General features: G+C 47.8%; 1 protein-coding gene across 21 annotated transcripts in view; it reads right to left on the bottom strand.

Annotated features, from left to right (window-relative positions):
- UNC80 (unc-80 homolog, NALCN channel complex subunit) overlaps positions 1-20,476 on the bottom strand; it is a 3,486,058-nt gene that overhangs the window by 1,120,295 nt on the left and 2,345,287 nt on the right. For all 21 annotated transcript variants that reach the window (XM_069615884.1, XM_069615886.1, XM_069615890.1 and 18 more), the window contains one exon: positions 8,527-8,661. In XM_069615884.1, coding sequence (XP_069471985.1) covers positions 8,527-8,661 — 135 coding nt within the window. The remainder of the gene's footprint in view (positions 1-8,526; positions 8,662-20,476) is intronic.

Raw genomic sequence — 20,476 nt, 5'->3', positions numbered from 1 at the left:
TATATTCTCTTTACTCTTAATGTTACTCTGTTTCTTCAACTCTTTCTGTATCTGATAATGAGTATAATTTACCTTTTCTTCACACTCCCTGTCTTCTGTTGGGCCTTCCTTATTCTCAGGCTACTCACTGGGACGTGTGCACCGAGTACCAGAGTATTTGTTACTCATCTTAACTTCATTCTGATTACTGGGACGAGCAGGCTGAGTCCAAGGGTATTCATTACTCTTCTTAACTTCTTTCTGATAACTGGGATGAGTAGGCTGATTCCCAACGTAGTTGTTACTCTTCTTAACTTCTTTCACAAAACTGGGACGAGTAGGCTGAGTCCCAGAGTATTTGTTACTCTTCTCAACTTTGGGCAAAGTATTGCAACAAGTATGATGGCAGCACCCTCTATTGCTGTGATCCCTCCTGGGTCTCCAGCCATCCCTGTTACTTTGGTTCACAGGGGTTGGCATCGCCAGGTCTGTTCTCAGAAGCAGAACTTCCTACGATGTCCAGACGACTTGCTCTCTCGTTCTGCAAGTGTTCTGCTTCTTTCTGCGGCTTGGCGGCTTCAACAATCTCTGCGCAGTTGTCGGACCCACTAGTCCACCCTTCCAGGGTCACACCACCCACTCCAGTCTGCTTCTTCCTCATGGGGTATCCTTCCCCTCTGCCCGTCAGCCTCAGCCTCCTTTGAGGCCTCTGGCCAACAGCACCTTCTTCCTTCCTCCCAACAGAGGCTTGTGCGGTCTTGCAGTCCAGCCACGACTTGACGGTTTGAAGCTCCTGGGCTTCTTTCCTGTTTGACGCTAAGAGGAGTCCTTTTTAGGTTTCTATTACTGGTTGCTGGATCCTCCCCAGCGGAGGGTCGCAGTTCCTCCTCTCTGTCTGATGAATGTTCTCCATCTTCAGTTCACTCGTCTTCGTCACAGTATTGGGAGTAATTATCATTGCTCTTTCACCACTCTTCTTCTTCCTAGTATTCGTGAAGGGTTGTTTTTCAAGAGGAAACTTAAATTCTGTATGACAATAACACACAGTGGTCTGACTTGGTGGTCTTGACATTGTTTTAGAGAAAGGGGCTTTAGGGAGTTCCTCTATGGAATGGGAGTCCCTGTCCCTCAGTGGGGAGTCTCTCCCTGTGAGGTCCCGCTTACTGCCACCCCTAGGGAGATTATTGCGTTATTGCGTAGAGGGCTCACCTCCCTAGCTTCTCAAGGAAAGGCTCCCCCTCTAGTGAGAAGTGACCGAATCCAGTGATTTGTCACAGTGGACACCCATACGTATGGAGGAAAGGGGACGAGATTCAGGAGAACGTGGAATACAAAGTCAAGAATTCACAAGTTACCCCTTGGAAGGAGGAATTCCAATTCGTAAAATCAGAAGGATTCTCACCTTTTGATGCGATTTCCACCACAAGGGTTGCGCTGGATATGTTCTAATATTTGATATTTCAATCACGGTACTGTATGATTTTCAAATTCTAAATTTCTCCCAATCAATGTCATGTTTTCGGTTCTGATGTCATATTTGTGTTCTAGAATTCTCTCTTTTGCTATGCGGGTTGCTTCACCCACGCACTAAGCCACATGGGCACCTATTCAGGAAAGCTAGAAATGTTGTGTAACAGCCTGACTGATCAAAGGACAAGTCGAGACCAAACAGGTTCAAAAATACAGTGCAGTATTTAGGGGGAAAGGCCTGGATTGGATAAGGCTATAGCTCTAATCATGAGTTGCTACAACAAAACAAGGAGACATCATCATTTAAGAGTGAAAGGTTTCAAGGAAAAGACAAGGCGGTGAACTGTGTAATGTCCAAATGCCTGGCCTAAATGAGGATGTTGATCCTGAGTCCAAGGTCCCTTATTGTACTGTAGTACGTTGTCAGGGTTGTATCACCTTGACTAGTTATTTTTTTCTCCAAAATTGTTTTTATTGTTTTTCAATAGTACAAGCTTTCCAGGGGTTCATATGTTACATATTCTTGGAGCTTGCAGTAGCAAAAAGAAACCATAATCAAAACAGCTAAATAATAACAAACAACAGTAATAGTCATTGGGAGGGGTGGGGCAGGGGGAGGGGCAATGGTGAGGTCCAGGAGAGGGTTGGGAAGATTGAGCCTTTCACGGTTGGCTTAGTGTAGGGATGTCGGTTGCCTTGGTGCTTGGACCCCGGAGTGGCTCCTCTGGGGGATGGGTTCTAAAGATCTTTGCGACTTGGACTGCAAGGTATTTAGCATCTTGGCTTTAGGCGTCGCCCACTTGGACCTCCGGCCGAGCGTAGTCTGTCTTTCCCCTCAGTCCTGACTTTCCATCCAATGCAGCGCTGGGGGCTGCCTTGCTATTCCAGGGAATTGTATGTAGTCCAGGAAGGGGGCCCAGATACGCTTGAACTTGGCTTTGTTACCGAATCTGATGGGCGTGACCTTTTCCGCTGCTGCTATTTCCCAGCATTTGGACCACCACATTTGCGTGGATGGGCCCTCAGGGTTTTTCCATAGTCTGGCGATGGAAATCTTGGCGGCTGTCAGTAGGTGTGAGCAGAAGTCTGCCATGCAGCCTGTCAAGGGGAATTGGCATTCCCCTGTCGCCCCCAGAAGCACGATTCCCGGGTCCCAGGGGATATTGAGCCCAGTTATTGTTTTGATCTGTTCGAGGGTCTTTCTCCAGAATTGGGTGGCTTTCGGGTAAGTCCAAAAGAGGTGGAACAGGGTTCCTCTGTCCGGGCAGCCCCTCCAGCACTGTGCGGGAATGGCCGGGTTGCACTTTTTTAGGATCTCTGGGGTGCGGTACCAGCTGAAGCACACCTTGAATGCTTCTTTGTTCGTTACGCATTTTCTGCTTTTGTGTGCCCGGGTCCAGATGTGGTTCCATTCCTCCGGTTCGATAGCTCTTCCTATGTCTTCTTCCCATTTTAGCATGTATGGTTCTTTCTTAGTTGGGTCTGCCCTGTCCAGGAGTTTGTACAGTGTGGAAATGCTCCCCCTGGGAGGGTTAGCCGTGTGTGTGCGTTCTAGCGCTGTCAGTTCTCTGCTGCCAAGCTTCCTGGCCGGCTTGCTCGATAGCCAGTGTCTCAGTTGCGTATAACGAAAACTTTCTGTCTCTGGGATCTGAAATTTGGCTTTGCACTCCTCGAAGTTCAGTGAGTGTCCATTCTCGAAGAAGTCTGCCATGGTTCCCAGGCCCCCATCTCTCCATTTCGCTAAATTGTTTGGTGAGATTCCTGGGGAGAAGTCTGGGTTGTCCCAGATTGGTGAGAGGGGTCCCATCGTGCTTCTGCATTTCCATAGGCGAGCCGCCCTTTTCCAGCTAAATACTGTTTTTCTCGTTGCGGGCAGCGTGCCCGGATCCTGGGTGCCATTGAGTTCTTTTGTGTGGGGTAGCGCCTCGATCGGGGTCTTGCTCCAGTCTTCTTCCAACTGTGACCACCGGGGGCGGTTGGTGGATATTTTCCATGCGAAGGCCGAGGCAAGCTGAGCTGCGAGGCAGTACCTAGCCACGTCCGGGACCCCTTGGCCGCCCATCGCAGCACTCCGGAGTATGATATGCTTCGGGATGCGTGACTTCTTTCCTTCACAGACGTGGTGTAGTATGTCCGCCTGAAGCTTTTGGAGGGCTTTTTTCCGAATGGTTACTGGGAGGGCAAGTCCAAAGTATAGCAGCCTTGGGATTAAGTTCATTTTCACCACCGTGATCCGGCCGAACCGTGAGATTTCTTGTTTCCGCCACTGTCCCAGGTCATTTTTCAGCTCTTTGAGAAGTGGGGAAAAGTTTGCCTTGTACAATTTCCCTGTTTTGTTGGATATTTGGACTCCTAGGTACCTGATACTCCCCTTTGCCCATGCGATCAGGTATTCGGCCTCCAGTGCCGTATTGAGCTTTTTTGGTACGTTAATGCCCATCGCTATGGATTTTGAGATATTTATTGTAAACCCTGAGGCTGCTATGAACTCTTCTAGAATTTGCCATAGGGCCTCTATGGATTGCTTCATATGGGTGACTATTAGTAGCACATTGTCCGCGTATAGGGCCAATTTGTAGGATTCCCCCTTGATTGTAAGGCCCTGTATTGCTGGGTTGAGGCGGATTCTGATGGCAAATGGCTCCATTGACAGGGCGAATATGAGTGGGGAGAGGGGGCATCCCTGCCTAGTGCCTCTGGTTATGTTGATTTTGTCCGATCTGGTGCCATTTAGGCGCAGTCCCGTGGAGGGGCAGTGGTAGTTGGCCAGGACCCACTTTACGAAGTTCGGGCCAAAGCCGTGGTGCAGTAGCGTTTCCCTTATGTAGCCCCAGTCGGCATGTCGAATGCCTTGTGCGCGTCTAGGGAGAGGACCGTCAATTCTGAGCCCATCCTGTTTGCTGACTCGATTACGTCGACAGGTCTGCGGATGTTGTCCTGGGTGCCCCACCCCGGTATAAAACCTGCCTGATCTGGGTGAATGATGTCGGGGAGCAGCGGGGCTAGCCTGTTTGCCAGGATTTGTGCGAATATTTTGGCATCATTGTTTAGCAGTGCTATGGGTCTATATGATGCGCATTGCGTCCGGTCCTTCCCAGGTTTTGGGATCAGCACCGTTAGCGATTCTTCCAATGGCGGCTGTGGTAGAGCCCGTGGACAGGAATGAGTTGAATAGGCCTGCCAGTTGGGGTGCCAGTAGGTAAGCAAATTTCTTGTAAAATTTAGAAGTCAGCCCGTCTGGTCCCGGGGTCGTATTTTTCAGGAGGCGGCTTGTCTCTTTTAGTTCTTCTGCGGAGATTGCTCGCTCTAGGTCTGCCATTAGGAGGTGCGGCTGTTTCTTTGGGACCAAGGCCAGAAACTGTGCTATGGCGAGGCCCGACGTCGGGGGCCCGGTCATGATTTCCTCGTGGTGTTGTGCCATTGTCTCAAGATTTTCTGCCTCTGTGTGGTGAAGGTTGCTATTTTTATCGGCAAAACATTGGTTGTTATTCCTTGTTTGCAGTTTTTTCAGTTTGTGCACTAGGAGGTGATTTGCTTTGTTGTTGTTGAGGTAGTAGAATTGTTTAGTGTAGGTTAGGGCTCTGCCCGCCCGGTCCGCTAGGTGTATTTCCAGCTCCCCTTTCGCTCTTTTTAGTTCTCCGTTTGTTGCTTTAGTGTGGCGCTTTTTGAGCTTGTTTCCCAGTACTACTACTTTCTCCTCCAGCCTCTGTTGCTGCAGTTGATTTTGTCATCTGAGTCTTGCTGCTGCGTCCATAGCCGCCCCCCGGATCACGGGTTTCATGGCGTCCCATATGGTTGCCATTGGGGAGTCTGGGGTCGTGTTATCCTTGAAGTAGTTTTGGACCGCATCGGTGAGGTCTGAGCTGGAGGCGACGTCCGACAGGATTTGGTCTTGCATTTTCCATTGCCGTTGGATGGGTTTCGGGAAACCCTGCAGTAGCAGGTTCATCGTAACCGGCGCGAGGTCTGAGATGGCTATGTGCTCGATTTGGACTTCCTCCACGTAAGGGTCCATTGTGTTTGCAGCCAGTAGTAGATCAATCCTCGAGTAACCCTTGTGGACGTGGGAGAAGAATGTGTAGTCCCTTTCTTCCTGGTTGCGTAGTCTCCATATGTCAATCGTCTCGGTTTCCCTTAAGAATTTGGCCATGGCAAGGGCTTTGATAAAGTCTTCCCTCGAAGGAGGTAGCGTCTTGTCAATGCTCTGGTCTGGGCGGAGGTTGAAGTCTCCCCCGATTAGTAACTGGCTGTCGGTGAAGGCTGTGATGATTGGAAGGAGGTTACGGAGGAAGTGATCTTGCTCTTTGTTTGGGCTGTAGATTGCCATTAGGGTGATCGGAGTTCAACTAGGAGGCCTTTTAGAAGTAGATACTCCCCTCCGGGTCTCCTTTGGTAGTGATCTGGGTTAGCAGTAGGTTTTGGCTTAGCAGGATGGCAACACCCCTTTTTTCTGGCTGGCAGAGGCAAAGTAGCATTTAGGGAAACGCCTAAAGCGTATCCGTTTTTCGTCCGCCGTTTCTAGGTGGGTTTCTTGAAGGCATACTATGTCGGCTGCTATTTGGTCCCGTCTGTGCTCCACCGCTTTCCGCTTTCTTGGGGCGTTCAGGCCTTGCACGTTCCAGGTCGTTATGGTGAGTGTTTTATCTGGCAAACCGATCTTTTAAGCCAATGATAGTTTGGTTTATTGTCTTCCCTGGCGGTAGTTTTTTCTTTCCTTGTAGATTCCTTTTTTCGTGGTCCCCCCCTCTGCGTGGTCCCCCTCTCCCCAAATTCCCCCTCCCCCCCATCAACAAACAACAGGTTTTCCGGACCAGCCTTCGACCAACGGGGCAGTTGGCCGGACCGTTGCGCTAACGCGATTGGAGGCAACTATGCCTCTTGACTGAACAGTGAAATCGGAGAATTTTCGACGTTTATGTCTTGGGAGTTGAAGTTGCAGGAGCTTCTACAGGTGTTCGAGCCCTCTCCCCCAGTCCGCCAGGCATGACTTTGAGCCGTCTGATCGATCTGGCCCGGGGGTCAGAGGTGGTGGAGGGTCCATGGCTTAGATCAAGCAGCAACTGTCTCTGACCTGCTCCCTGCCAGCTGGGTATTGGGAGGCGTGGGGTCTCCTTTGGGCTGAGGCCGTTATGGAAGAAGGCTCCTCTCTTAGTGGTTGTTGCTCTTCTTACTTTTGGTCGGGGGGCCACGCAGTCTGCGGCATCCTTCCACCCTGGTCCAGGATTTGAGGGATTCCCGTTGAGGTCCTTCTGCGTTGTGTGTGGACTTATTGGGGTCTTCCATCTAGCTTTCTGGGTTCATGAAGCTCTCAGCTTCTCTGGGGGAAGAGGTTAGCCGTGGCTTGCCCTCCCACGTGAACGGAAGAGCCGTGCAAAACTCCAACGATAGGTAATTTTCCTCTCCAGAAGCCATTCGGTCATTGGTTTAAGGGCTTTTCTCCTTGCTAGTGTAGCCGATGCGAGGTCTTGGTAGAGGGAAATTGGGGCGCCTCGGAAGTGGACGCGGGACGAGCTTCTGGCTGCGCGCATAATTTATTCCTTGACTCTGTAGAAGTGGACTCTTGCGAGAACATCTGGCGGAGAGGCTGCACTCTGCTTAGTTCTGACCCTATGCACTCGGTTGAGTTCTAGAGGGGCTTCGCCTGGGAGTGTTAAGATGAAGCGGAATAGGTCATTGACATAGGCCTCCAATTCCTCCTTGGGACGGAGTTCGGGATTCCTCTCATGCGAATGTTGTTGCGCCTCGACCTATTTTCTGCATCTTCCTGTTTGCTCTTGAGGGCGTCGCACCTGGCCTCGAGAGCAGTAATGTCCACCCCCTCTCCGATTTCAAAGTTTTGTTCATAGAGAGTCGCAAATTGCGCCAGTGCTAATAGTGCCGAAAATGCCCTCAACACTGGCGCATTCACCTCCAGCCTAAGGCTGGAGGTGAATGCGTCCAGTTAGGGCCATACTCATGATTGGGCGGAGCGGTAAATGCAGCAGTATTAGCGTTACTGCCACCTTTTACTGCTCCGCCAAACTCATGATGAGGCCCTGAAAGAGGCTCAATGTATTAAAAACATATCTAACTACAACACACAATCCACATATAATTCACAATTCATATAGTTCATACAAAAGTACATATATATATATATATATATATATATATATATATATATATATATATATATATATATATATGAAATGATCACTGTGCTAAATATTCTATATTCACAATAGGTCCTTTCTGTGTTTGGATACATTGATAGGCTTGCCTATTGTATTTGTATTTGTATTTATTTAGATTTATATAGCGCTTTTAGCCAAAGCACTTTACATGAGGAACAAGCAATTACAACAAGCAATACATAACATTGAATCAAACCAGAAAACAGTACAGGGAACAATTTACATTATTGGTGAGGTTAAGTGCATATGTAGGGGGACTGAAGTGAGAGAGGAGGGTTAGAAGGTGAAGGAGGAGGAGGAGGATTCAATGGAGAAGCTGAAAGATGCTAGTGGGGGAATGGAAGAGGTAGGATTTTAGAGAGGTGTAAAATAAGGGGTAGGAGGTAGTAGAGCGGACTTGGAGGGGAAGGCGGTTTCAATGGAAAGGAGCAAGAAGTTGGAAGGAGCGAAGCGGGAAGAGGCACATGGTGGAGGAGGAGGAGAAAGAAGGAAGAGATCTGCAGAACCGAGAGAACGAGAAGGGGTGTAGAAAGTGAGAAGGGAGGATATATAGGGAGGGGCAAGACAATAGAGGGCTTTGAAGACTAGACAGAGGAAGTTAAATTTAAGTTGGGAGTGAAAAGGGGGCCATCCTAGTGAGACAAGGGAAAGGAGATGGAGTTGTGAGGTGAGAGAAGGCAGAGGGAGCGGATAGCGGAGTGGTAGATAGCTCGGCAGCCCCCCTCCCTTAGGATAGACTTCGCAATCTGCAACATGTTTTAATGTACAGTGTAATAGTAAGACATTTTTCGTAATTCCGCTTGAGACATGTTTCAGATAAAATAAAATCATTGCTTTGCTGTTCATTTATTTGAAGGGCAAGGGCATTCGGGGGCAAGAGGTGATATACGAGATTTAGGCCTACCGGAAATTCCAGGAGTGGCGCCACGCTGGCAAACAGTTGCAACACAAAAGGCTTGCGATGGAGTATGTAAAACTGGCGGCATGCAAACTCAATTGCTTGGCGGAGCTGAGGGTTGCTCTCGTAATCAGCATAGACCTACAAAATAAGAATAAAGATAGCACAAATGACGCAACTCAACATATATCCTGTAAATTGTCATCTAATGCCCACAGCCATCTTTGAGACATAACTTTACCCCGCCACACCTACAGCAGCCTAAGATTGACAATACGAAATTACAAATGGTTAGGTGTAAAATTGTCATACTGTCATGTTCTCTGGAGCATTAACTTCCAGTGTACACAGCGAACTCTTATGAAGTTACATTTGGCAAGTCAGGACAGTCAGAACATGGATTGCATGACGACGAGAAGAAAGTATAACGATAACAATATATCAGCACACATCCTCCATCCCTGTGCCGCAGGGGCGTTGCTACGGGGGGGCTAAGGGGGCTATAGCCCCTGATCTTTTGGTTGTAGCCCCGGATAGAATCTCAGGAGCTACAGCCAAAAGACTAGCTAGCCCCCAGTCCCAACAGTTCCGACATCAGCTTAGCCCCGGGTCTTTTCCAGACCTAGCAACTCCCCTGCTGTGCCGCAAGGGTTTTTCTAGTAATGACAGATTTGCAAGTTAAAACATTGTTGACAGTCTGAAAATGTTAATGAAATGAGTAGAAAAAACACATTTTGTAAATGCATACAAATGTTATCGATAAAATAATAAAGCTAGTCACAGGAAAATTGAGCGAGTCTCTGTACCAGGGCGTGATACTTAAAGACAATAGAAAAAGAGAAGACTGCAGTTTGGTTCGACCCCCCTCGTGCTTTCCCTTGCAATAAGCTAACCACTAGGAGACAAACAGTTCAATTCAAGAGTAGTCTATGGAACAGTCATCACTTTTGGTTGTACTAAATGGTGCTTTTTGTTGAAAAAGATAAATATCATACATTTGGAACAGTGCTTTTTTTCAGCTTCAGAGCACCCACAAGAGGGCTTCCTTTCAGTTTATATGTTTTGGACACAAACAGCTCCAATCGACAAGTCAAACTATTCCAGTAGATATTGTCCAGTAACTTGACGTTCTCATTGTTGTAGGGAGGGGTTAGTGCCAAAGGAGGAAAGGAAAGCGGAATACGGTCTCAGCATATAGCCATTTACATAGCACACCCGGCTAAGAACTCACATCTGCAGTCCATTTTCAACCAGTAGGTCACAGCTTCAAACATCAGCAGGACTAACTTACTCTCTCATACTTTGGACAGGGTAACATTAACACCTGTTATTCCCAGTGCTGAAAACTGTGACAGCAAGTGCTAGTGGAGATTTATATAATGTCTGTTCTCTATTTGGTTGACATTGAATTGTCAACTGACGCATCTACTAAGAACAGAATGAAAAAGTATACATTACTAACCACAGTGTCCTTAGTTATAAATCAAGGGACGTAGGGCTGCACAATGAAACATTATTAACACGGCCAAATCCAAATGAGAAAACAATCAGCCTACTATACATATGCAGCCACAGGTCTACCACTATACAAATGCCAACCCCACGCCCATCAGTCCTTTTCTCTCCATCCAACAAAGGAATATTAGAGAATGGGGTGAGTGGGCAGACGCATTTTGCTTTAGTTTCCAATCTCTCCCCATTAATCATTAAGTACGGAAAAGGTGTTGTGCAGAAAGCTAATCCACAACTTGTGAGTAAGAGCTAATGTGTCCCTGGTCAGTACTCATGCTTGTCTGCAGAGGATGAAGGGCGACAGAAAAAGTAGTGCATCTGTGACTCTGGAGTGGATGGAAGCAGAAGCAAGGCCTCTGTGTTGAGAGGTTGGGAGGTGAAGGGACAGGCAGGTAAACTGCCAACGGTTGGCATGGGAAAAAGAAAGTGGTCCGGAAATATTACAAGTGAAAAGTAATAATTGCGGAACTAATCATTGACCTTTGCTGTGAGCTGAAACATTTCTGAGCTTTTGATGCATGTTAAAATGTGTCTCCTTTAATACATATATAAATAAAATAAATGCCAATATTGAGGTGGTTTCCGTGGCAGGAGGGTTCTGGGTTTGCCCCATATGAACTGCAGTGACATAACTGCTCTACCTCTGTGGCCCTTCACACCCTAGGTATTTTTCCTTTTAGTGGATGTTTATAAGGTTGTCCTTCTTCCCAGTTCGCTAAAGACAACGCTTGTTCTGCCACATATGAAAGGACGCCTGCACAGAGACCTAAGACTGCAGACTTCATCCCCTCTGGGATTACTGGTGCAAGTCTGCAGGCCGGAGCCTAATGGAATAAACCAGTCTGAACTGGACTATACAATGGACTGTTGTGAGCCAACAGAATCTGTCAGGGGGTGGACGACCTACACCGTTTGGCTGATGAGGCGAAACTGGAAGCCCTTCTCTGAAAGCGGTCCAAGCCGTCCATCGGGCCACAGTCGACTGGAAGAACGTCTGTATATGTCACTTTCGTTCATGAACACTGTAGATGGTGTTGAACCTCAAATGAATCGGCCCACTGTTTGGAGGTGGGATAAACATGCCGGAAGGCCTTGTCAGAGGTCATCTCAATCCTTCCGTCATCAGGTGACCCAAGGTCCCTAAAGGTGTTAGGGCGTTTGGGGGTTCTGTAGTCACATTTTATGGGATCCCCTACTTTTTTTGCTTTTACCCTCTTTATTTATTTTGTTTAAATTTACTTTGGTGGTCATAGAGACTTGTGCTAAAGTCCCTCTGCCACTAGATCCCTTTTTTCTATACTTAAGGTATATTAATTTGGGTCACCCATAAGGTGTCTAATCCCCAGGATGACTCTCAGGCACCCTATTTCTGCCCTAGGGTGACTTTATTACTCTACATTGGTTTTAGGGGGTAGGCTAGTAACAGTTTATATGTAGTTTTGGCTTCACCAACTTCTTTTTATTAGGTTTTTGGTTACAGAAACACATATAACTAATCAATGGAATAACACTTAAATACATCCTGTTCCCGCACTCCCCACTTCCCCCCTTCCCGGGCAGTCTTTGTCCATGGATGCTTCACACTATCCCCGATATACGAAGTCTGTGGGGGCAGTGCGCCTCTCTGAAGTCGTTGTGTAGGAAGTCCAGCACTGTTTGCCATTCCGTGGTGAATTTGGGTCATCTCCCCTGTATGGAGTACGTCTTCCACTCCAGGGACATGAAGTTCCAAAGATTTGCTAACCAGTTCTGTGCTACCGGGGGGGGTCTTTGGATTTCTATCTTTGCGCTATGACTAGCAGGGCTGCCATAGATAAGATCATATATGCTTTCCGCTTGTGTTTCTCCCAAGATATGTGCATTTGTCCACCTATACATAGTAAGCTTTCCTTGAGACATCTGTGCTCCTGCCCCCGAATAGCGCTTGCATGTGTTTATTTATTGTTTCCCAGTATTCCCTTAGTTTCGGGCAGCCCTACCAGATATGGAGCCAGTCTCCCATCCCTCCGCATTCCCGCCAGCACACCTGGGTTCTCATGGGGTATATCTGTTGGAGTCGCGGTGGGGTGTAGTGCCAGTGGATCATTTTCTTGTACCAGAATTCCCTTATCCGGATAGCTTGGGTCAGTTTGGGGATGTCTTTCCATAGTTGTTCCCAGACCTCCTCTGAGGTAGGTTCCCCCAGTATTTTGGGTTCGCCTTTGGGTCCGCTGCTTCCCCAATTTGTATATGTTGGAGATTAGGTGTTTGTCCCCTGAGTCTATGGTTAGGTATTTCTCAAAGAGTGTGAGGGGGTGGGTCGCGGCGTCTCATATGGTTGGGTTCATTAGCCAATGGCAAAGTTGGTGGTATTGCATCCTGTTGTTTTCTGTTAGGCCGAGCTCTGCTTGCCAGGTTTAATATCTGTTCCTTGGAACATGTCTCCAATTTTCGTGCACACCGCCTATTTCCATTTCTTGAAGGCCCCCTTCTCCAACCCTGGGGAAAATTTGGGATTCCCGAACAGTGGTGTGAAAGGGGAGGGGAGGAGGTTATCCGCCCGCATCTGGCTAAGGTGTCCCAAATGTTCCCGACCAGTTTTGTTATTTCGGATCTATGCATATTACGTGGATAGTCAGTGTTGTGTAGCCAGAGTACCTCGCCCAAGGGGGCCCCCACCACCGCTCTGTCCATTTGTATCCATCTCTTTTCAGATTTGGTAGCGAACCAGTCTTTGATTATCCTGTATCTGGGAGTACATATGAACGTCTGGTAGGCCTAGCCCGCCTCTATTAATTGGGGCCATTAGGGCTTTCAACACCATGCAAGGGTTTTATTTGTTCCAGATGTATGGAGTTATTAGGTTATGCAGTGCTCTGAAAAATGTATCCAGGACTGTAATCGGAAGTGCTTGGAATACGTGTAGCAGCCTGGGGAGGATTATCATTTTAAGAGCATTAATCCGGCTGAGCCAGGACACTGAGAGGGGGCAACACTTTTGTTGTTGTTGCTTAATGTGTGTCAGAAGGGGTTGTTAGTCCGCTCCGTATAGACCGTGGAGTGACTGTGTGATTGTGACTCCCAGAAGCCTCATGCCACCCTGTACCCACTGGAATTGTGAGGCATTTTGTGCCTTGCAGAGTTTCTCACCTGACTGATATCGTGAGATTAAAGGGATGGTCTAGTAAAAAATTTTATTTAAAAAATAGATAGGCCACATAAAAAAAAAATACTAGCATCCTCCGTTTTAAAACTTCCTATGTAAAATTTTGAGCTATTCAAGCTCAAAATTCGAAAAAGCAAGCACAGGGGAGCAGCCATTTTGTGAAATGGAGGCCCTCCTGTGCTGGCTTTTGCTTTTGCGGCACTAATGAAGGAAAAGCCAGCCAGCTGTAGTAAACAAAGTCTACCGCTGGGTGGCTTTCCCTTCATTAGTGCCGGGACTCGGAGGACGCGGACCGGAGACCAGAGCAGGAAAGCTGCAGCTGAATCTCGGTAAGTGCTATTTATTTTTTTTACAAAAAATAAGCACTAGCTGCGGTTTTTTTCTAAGTTTTCCGGGCTGGAGGAGCCGAGAAAACTTAGAAATAAAACTGCAGCTTTAAAAACGTTGTATTTATGTTTGCGGTCGCTTTTGAAGCAACCGCAAACATAAATACAACGTTATTGTGTTGGAAAACGCTGCGGTTTTTCTTTCCAAGTTTCTCAGGCTCCTCTGGCTCGGAGGAGCCTGAGAAACTTGGAAAGAAAAACCGCAGCGTTTTCCAACACAACCGCGTGTGTTTCTGCCTGCTGTGGCTATCACTTTGGGTCTCCGGTGCTGGAGCACCGGAGACCCAAAGTGAAAGCCACAGCAGGCAGAAATACACGCGGTTATGTTTAAATGCCGCGTAGTGTTTCTACCTGCAGCTGATTTCCCATTTGGGGCTCTCGGGCTCCCCGTGGGGAGCCCGAGAGCCCCAAATGGGAAATGCTAAATGCTGCGTTGTCTGCCTAAATCTGCTTTCCCATTTGGGGCTCTCGGGCTCCCCATGGGGAGCCCGAGAGCCCCAAATGGAAAAGCAGATTCAGGTAGATACAACGCGGTTGTGTTGGAAAATGCTGCGGTTTTTCTTTCCAAGTTTCTCAGGCTCCTCCGAGCCGGAGGAGCCTGAGAAACTTGGAAAGAAAAACCGCAGCGTTTTCCAACACAATAACGTTGTATTTATGTTTGCGGTCGCTTCAAAAGCGACCGCAAACATAAATACAATGTTTTTAAAGCTGCGGTTTTATTTCTAAGTTTTCTGGACTCCTCCAGCCCGGAAAACTTAGATTAGAAAAAAAAACGCAGCTAGTGCTTATTTTTTGTAAAAAAAATAAATAGCACTTACCGAGATTCAGCTGCAGCTTTCCTGCTCTGGTCTCCGGTCCGCGTCCTCCGAGTCCCGGCACTAATGAAGGGAAAGCCACCCAGCGGTAGACTTTGTTTACTACAGCTGGTTGGCTTTTCCTTCATTAGTGCCGCAAAAGCAAAAGCCAGCACAGGAGGGCCTCCATTTCACAAAATGGCTGCGCCCCTGTGCTTGCTTTTTCGAATTTTGAGCTTGAATAGCTCAAAGTTTTACGTAGGAAGTTTTAAAACGGAGGATGCTAGTATTTTTTTTTATGTGGCCTATCTATTTTTTAAATAAAAATTTTTACTAGACCATCCCTTTAACTATTCCTGATTTTGTTATGTTTACTTTTAGGCCTGCTACTCTCCTGAATCTCTCTATTTCTCGTACTACTTCTTTCAGGGATGCCTGTGGGTCTGTGAGGGTAAGAAGCATGACATCTGCGTATACCATGACTGTGTTTTGCCCTTCCGAAGGGGATTCCCTGTATCAACAGAGATGCCCGTAGCGTGGTGAGGAAGGGTTCTAGGTGTATAGCGTATAGTAGAGGGGAAAGAGGGCAGCCATATCTGGTTCCTCTTTCTAGCTTTATGGGGTGTGAGAGATCGCTATTGATTTAGAGTCATGGGGTCTCAGTAGTTTGCTCGGACCATGTTTATGAATCCCGGCCCGAATCCCATCTTCTCCAGGGTGCTAAATAGGAAGGACCACTGTACCCTTTCAAACGCTTTCTCAGTGTCTAGTGATAGAAGAACTGCAGGGTCTTTTTTCAGTTGGATCTTCTCTATGATATGGCAGCAATGCCGGATGTTGTCATGGGTCTGTCTCTGGCTATTGAAGCCGGACTGATCCGGCTGAATCCGATGTGGGAGATGGGGTCTAGTCTGTTGGCTAGGATCTTGGTGAATATTTTGGCCTCTACATTTGTCAGAGCGATGGGCCTATATGATCCACATTGAATCTGGTCTTTGTCGGGTTTGGGAAATTAAATAATTTTCGCCTCTTCCATCGTAGGCGTAATGTGCCTGACCGGTTGAAGGAGTTAAAGAGAGTCGCCAACCTGGGCGTCAGCAGGTGTTTGTTTGGGAGCAGGAGCTTAATTGCTTGCTTGCATGACTTCCTGTAGTGTGAACTCGGCGTCTAGAGCTATGCAATCTTCCGGGGAGATTTAAGGGCGGGTAAGTGGCCCCAGATAGGCTTGTTGATGTATTTCTTGTGGCTTGTCTGATTTATATAGCTGGGTGTAGAAGTTGGTGAATTACTTTTTTATTTCGGTAGTGGAGTAGACCCTGACTCCCTCTGGGACTACTATCCCCTGTATTACTTGTGAGGCAGCTTTTTGCTTCAGCTGTCTCGCTCAGAGCCTATTTGCTTTATTTGCCTGGATGTAATATCTCTGCTTCACTCCTGCCTCACAGACTCCCAGCACACGGACCAGGCAGGAGCCCCCAGCCTCCCTACCTCGATTTCATCTGCAATCCCAGATGCCGCTGATGCGACTCACGGAGTGGGCTGGAACCCCCACCCTCCTCTCCTCGATGTCGGATGCTGCCGCTGCATGTTCCACACCTGCAATGAAGCTGCAGGAGTAGCCACATATAATCACATTTGTATTGGGTGAGCAAATTGTTGCCCTTGTGCTACGCCGCTTAATTTAATCAGCTCCTCCACCTGATCCATAATGTGCCCCTCGCACTGAAATGGTTGCCTGTACATAAGATGGCCACCCCCTGAGCATCACGTAGCTAGGAGACAGCTTTACATTCAAACAAACGTGTATCCGCTGGCGAGGTGGAAGCCGGCCCTTGTCAACAAAGGCCCTGTTTGGCCTGTTCGCGCATAGGCGTGCAGCGCCGGCTCCACTTCCTGCAAGTTCACTGGAAAGTACTCAGTACCAGCCTACTATTTTCTACATGGTCGCATACATTTGATTCCTAATTGCACTGGTATTTGCTATTTTGTGCATTCCTTGCGCCACGCTCTGGTGACTAACACTGCAATAGCATCTGAACTGTTATCATACACCAACGGGTGCCACCATGCACATGCACTGCTTATGACCTTACATCTGTATTCCAACTTTTCTGTTATGCACTATCTATCCCCTCTCTGCCTGCGCAATGATGCCCTTCTCTGCATAGTATGTTGTTGCCCTACACTGCATAGTGTGTTGCTGCCCTTCTCTGCATAGTATTGCTTCCATTCACTGCATAGTATGTTGTTGCCCCTCACTGCATAGTATGTTGTTGCCTTACACTGCATAGTATGTTGTTGCCTTACACTGCACTGTCATCTCCTATTGGTGACTCCCTGGACCCCGCATCGACCTGATATCTGCTTTCTGATACTGATACAAGTTATCTGTGCCACTCTGCACCACATCGAGCTCGGTTTTACCACAACATTTTAAGTCAAACACAAAGTAATTATTCAGCAGTAAAAACAAAACCAACACAACACTAATCTAGCAAACATATATACAAAACCAGTGGCCAACAGGGATATTATTCAGTACAGTTCGACAATCTGAAAAGAAAGGGGATATACAGTGCGAATATCTCTGTCGCAGTCCTTCACAATTCACACCCTAGCTAATATAGCAGTTCAGTCCTTAAGATGAGTGGAGCCTTGAGCTCAAAAGTACTTTCGGTGTTGGCGCACGTGATCTTGTAGGTAAGTCAAAACGGGGTCCCTTCAAGGGGCTGTAGCAACTCAGGAAGGTGGGTGAGGCAGTGAAGAATAAGTTCCCACTATTCGCGCAGGGTCTCCTCAAGAGGGCAGAACAGGATCCACAAGTTGGGAATAGCTTGGTAGCAGAGGCTACCTCAATAAAGAATAGTGGCCCTCAGGGGACACTCGTGTGTAAAAATGGATGGATGCGCCAGGAGTCACTGGTAAGGGTTGCAAGTACTCAGCGACCCTCTGGGCACTCCGGACGAAACTCTGGCAGTCAATTTCGGTTGCAGGTTCAAATCCTGCAGTTGCGCGGCTCTGCGACATTTAGGGGCTGAGTTCCAGGAATGATTCCGTGGCGGGACAGTGGGGATTTCTCCGCTCCTGGTGAAGGGATCAGACCAATTCCGCTGCAGTGAGTCTGAGGGCACAGGGGGACACACCAGCAATGCACCCACAAAGTTTGTCACCATAGCTGGGCGACACGGTGACCGCATATGCTCTGGTTCACGCGTACTCTCCTAATTCCAGAGCTAGGAATGCTAGGTGTACGTAACTCAGCGGGAGAGTGCCTTATACCCAGAGTTTACAGTCTCAAAAGGCTTAAGTTGAAACTCGAGGTGGTGGCAGTTCAAGGGCAAAGGTTCCGTACGAGCTGGTCAGTTCACTAGGCGTCCAGGAGCACTTCCAAAAAGGCTCGCTTACTGGTTAAGTTGGAGTTGCCGAGAATAGTTGATCCCACTATTCCAATGGGTCGAAGCGCCCTTGCAGGCCTTCTAGGTTCAATCAGAAACTGGGGGTCTGACGGGACAACAGCAGGCTCAGGGTGCCAAACCTTCCAGCGAGTTACAAGCGGTTCCACAGATCTGCTTCGTTGATTCAGGATACTTGACTCCTTTACTTAGTTTGGTGTGAACTCAGAAGATCTACCCCTGAATGGGTGTAAGATGCCTTCTCTTATCCAAAATCTCCTTTGCGCCAAAACAAAGAGAAACCAATAGGAGATCTGCTCACATACAGCCATCCCAGACCTGGACCAATCACGGACCACAGTGATCCCAATCATCCCAGCACACCAGACATCCTGGCACCCAGGATGTGTATTGGAACTAGACAGCTCCAGCCCACATCCTGAGGCACACACACAAGGCATGCAGAAGCCCGCAAAATCTTCGGTTTGCGCGTGGGTCTGCATGAACAAATAAGGAATTTCCCAGTTCTGCTTGGCCTGGGGAAGGCAAGGGGACAAGATGGCCAAAGGACAGAACAAATGACCTCGTGGCATGGCCATTTTAGGCACTGGCCACCGTCCAGGGCCAAATGCAGTAAATGCGGTGTGGACCATTGAAAAGAGTTGAAAACACATACAAAGTAACAGCTGCCACCAGCTCTGTCCAAGGTACACATTAACATTCACCGGAAAATCCTTTGAGGGTGTCTAGGGCCTTAAAAATGAAAAAAGGACCCCAGCGCGCTGTACTGTAAAGTACTTTGTGCACTGATAAAGTGAAAGACTAAGGGAAACAAGGTCTCCCAGTACTGACTGTCTTAAAGGCATGTCAGTTTCCCCATAACAAAATGAGCAAAAGTCCAGCGGAGTACAGCAGAAGGCTGGACTCCACTGGTAAAAGTCAGGCTAGTATGGTCAGACAATAGGAAAATGTTGGGGTGTTCACAACTGGAGGGAAAATTATCCATAAATGGAAATCTTTCCTAACCGTTAGTTTTCGATTCTGTTTCTAGTGTGCTCTGTAGTTTGAGTTGCTGTGTTCAGAGTGATATCAGTACCCCCCTGAGTGAAGCCTTGAAGGCGTCCCAGACCACCTCCTCCCGTAATCCCGCGTCCGCATTGTGCTCCAAGAACTGTTTGATTTTGCCTTCTACTTCCCCCCTCAGCATTGTATCTGTTAGTACCGCCCTGTGGAAGCCCCAGCACCAAAGACCCTGTTTGTGTTGCTGGATATTACACGTTATGGTCAAGGGGGCATGATGCGAGAGGGCTATAGTGTGGAGGTCCATCTGGGTGATCTTGCCCAGAAGTGTGGTGGTGGACCAGATGTAGTCTATGTGGGAGAAGGAGAGGTGTACATGGAAGTAGAAGGTGTAACCTGATTCCAACCCTTTTGTTGCTATCCATGCATCCTGAATAGCCAGGTTTTCTATTTTTGTTTTAAGGGCCAATGACGAGGCATGGTGTTGCATGTCTTTTGCGCTCCTATCTCTCTGGGGGTCCCAGGCTCTGTTAAAGTCCCCCGTTACCAGGACCTCTCCCTGGCTGAAGGTTTCTAGTTCTGAAAGAGCCGCCTTCAGGAACCAGTCTTGCCCCTTATTTGGGGCATAGATAGTTGCTAGTGTCAGGATTTGTGTATCTATGCGAAGCGTGGTGAACAGGAATCTCCCCTCTTTGTCGGCCTTCGTGGCGATTATCTCAGCAGCCAGAACTTGTTTGAGTGCTAAGACTACTCCCACCGCCTTGCCCTGTGCGTTTGCTAGTAGGATCTTATTTATTTATTTATCCGTTTGTATTGCGGCGGAGCCCGCAGGCATCAGGGTGCAGAAGAAAGAGAGAAGAAACCGAAGCCAGAATCGATAACGCAGAGACAGATTTATTCAAAAAGAAGAGTTTTCAGGGGTTTTCCGAAGTTCATCAAGTTTGTTTCTGTACGTTATCTTTCAGCAGTATATTCCATGCCGTGGAAGCCTGAACTGGGAAGGATCTCACAGCTCCTCTGACACATTTGCTATATGGCACAATCATACGTACTTCCTCTCTAAGTCTTGTGGTTCTTTTGGCCGTATGTATTTTCATCTGATTCTTCAAATATCTAGACGCCTGTCCATAACAGCACTTGTGCACAATGGTTAGGGCCTTAATACAGATCCTGACCTTCACCGGGAGCTAATGGAGACTTCTCCTATGCTCCGAGATGGGTTCACGTCTGCTCACATTTATTACCTAATTAACTGCATCATTTTGCAGAACTTGAAGAATTCCCAGACTACCCTTACTTGCGCCTGATGCAGGGTGCTACAATAGTCTATTCTGGGCATAATCATGGCTCTGGCAAGTGTTTCGCAATTGGATTCTGAAACTTTTGGTTTTATCAAATGTAACAATCTCAGATGGTACTGAATTTTATTCACTGTGGGCCTTATTACAACTATTGCAGAATGGGTTTAACGGCACCGCTAATGGTGCCGGCACTGTTAAACCCATTCCGTAATATTACGAGGTTCCCTCGCGGGACCCGAGCTGGACGTCTATTTTACCAGACGTCCTTTGCGGGTCCCGTGAGGGAACCAGGGAGCTAACAATGGGCCCGCTTATAATGGGCCCGTTGTTAGCTCCCTCCCCATTCCCATTGAGCCCTATTGGGCTCGAATAGGAATGGGGAAGGACCGGGCCCGGGTTACCTGAA

Source organism: Ambystoma mexicanum, chromosome 9 (genome assembly GCF_040938575.1).
Source record: "Ambystoma mexicanum isolate Mex_15411 chromosome 9, UKY_AmexF1_1, whole genome shotgun sequence".
In the NCBI taxonomy this organism is placed as follows: domain Eukaryota; kingdom Metazoa; phylum Chordata; class Amphibia; order Caudata; family Ambystomatidae; genus Ambystoma; species Ambystoma mexicanum.
This window is presented reverse-complemented; position numbering and strand designations above follow the sequence as displayed.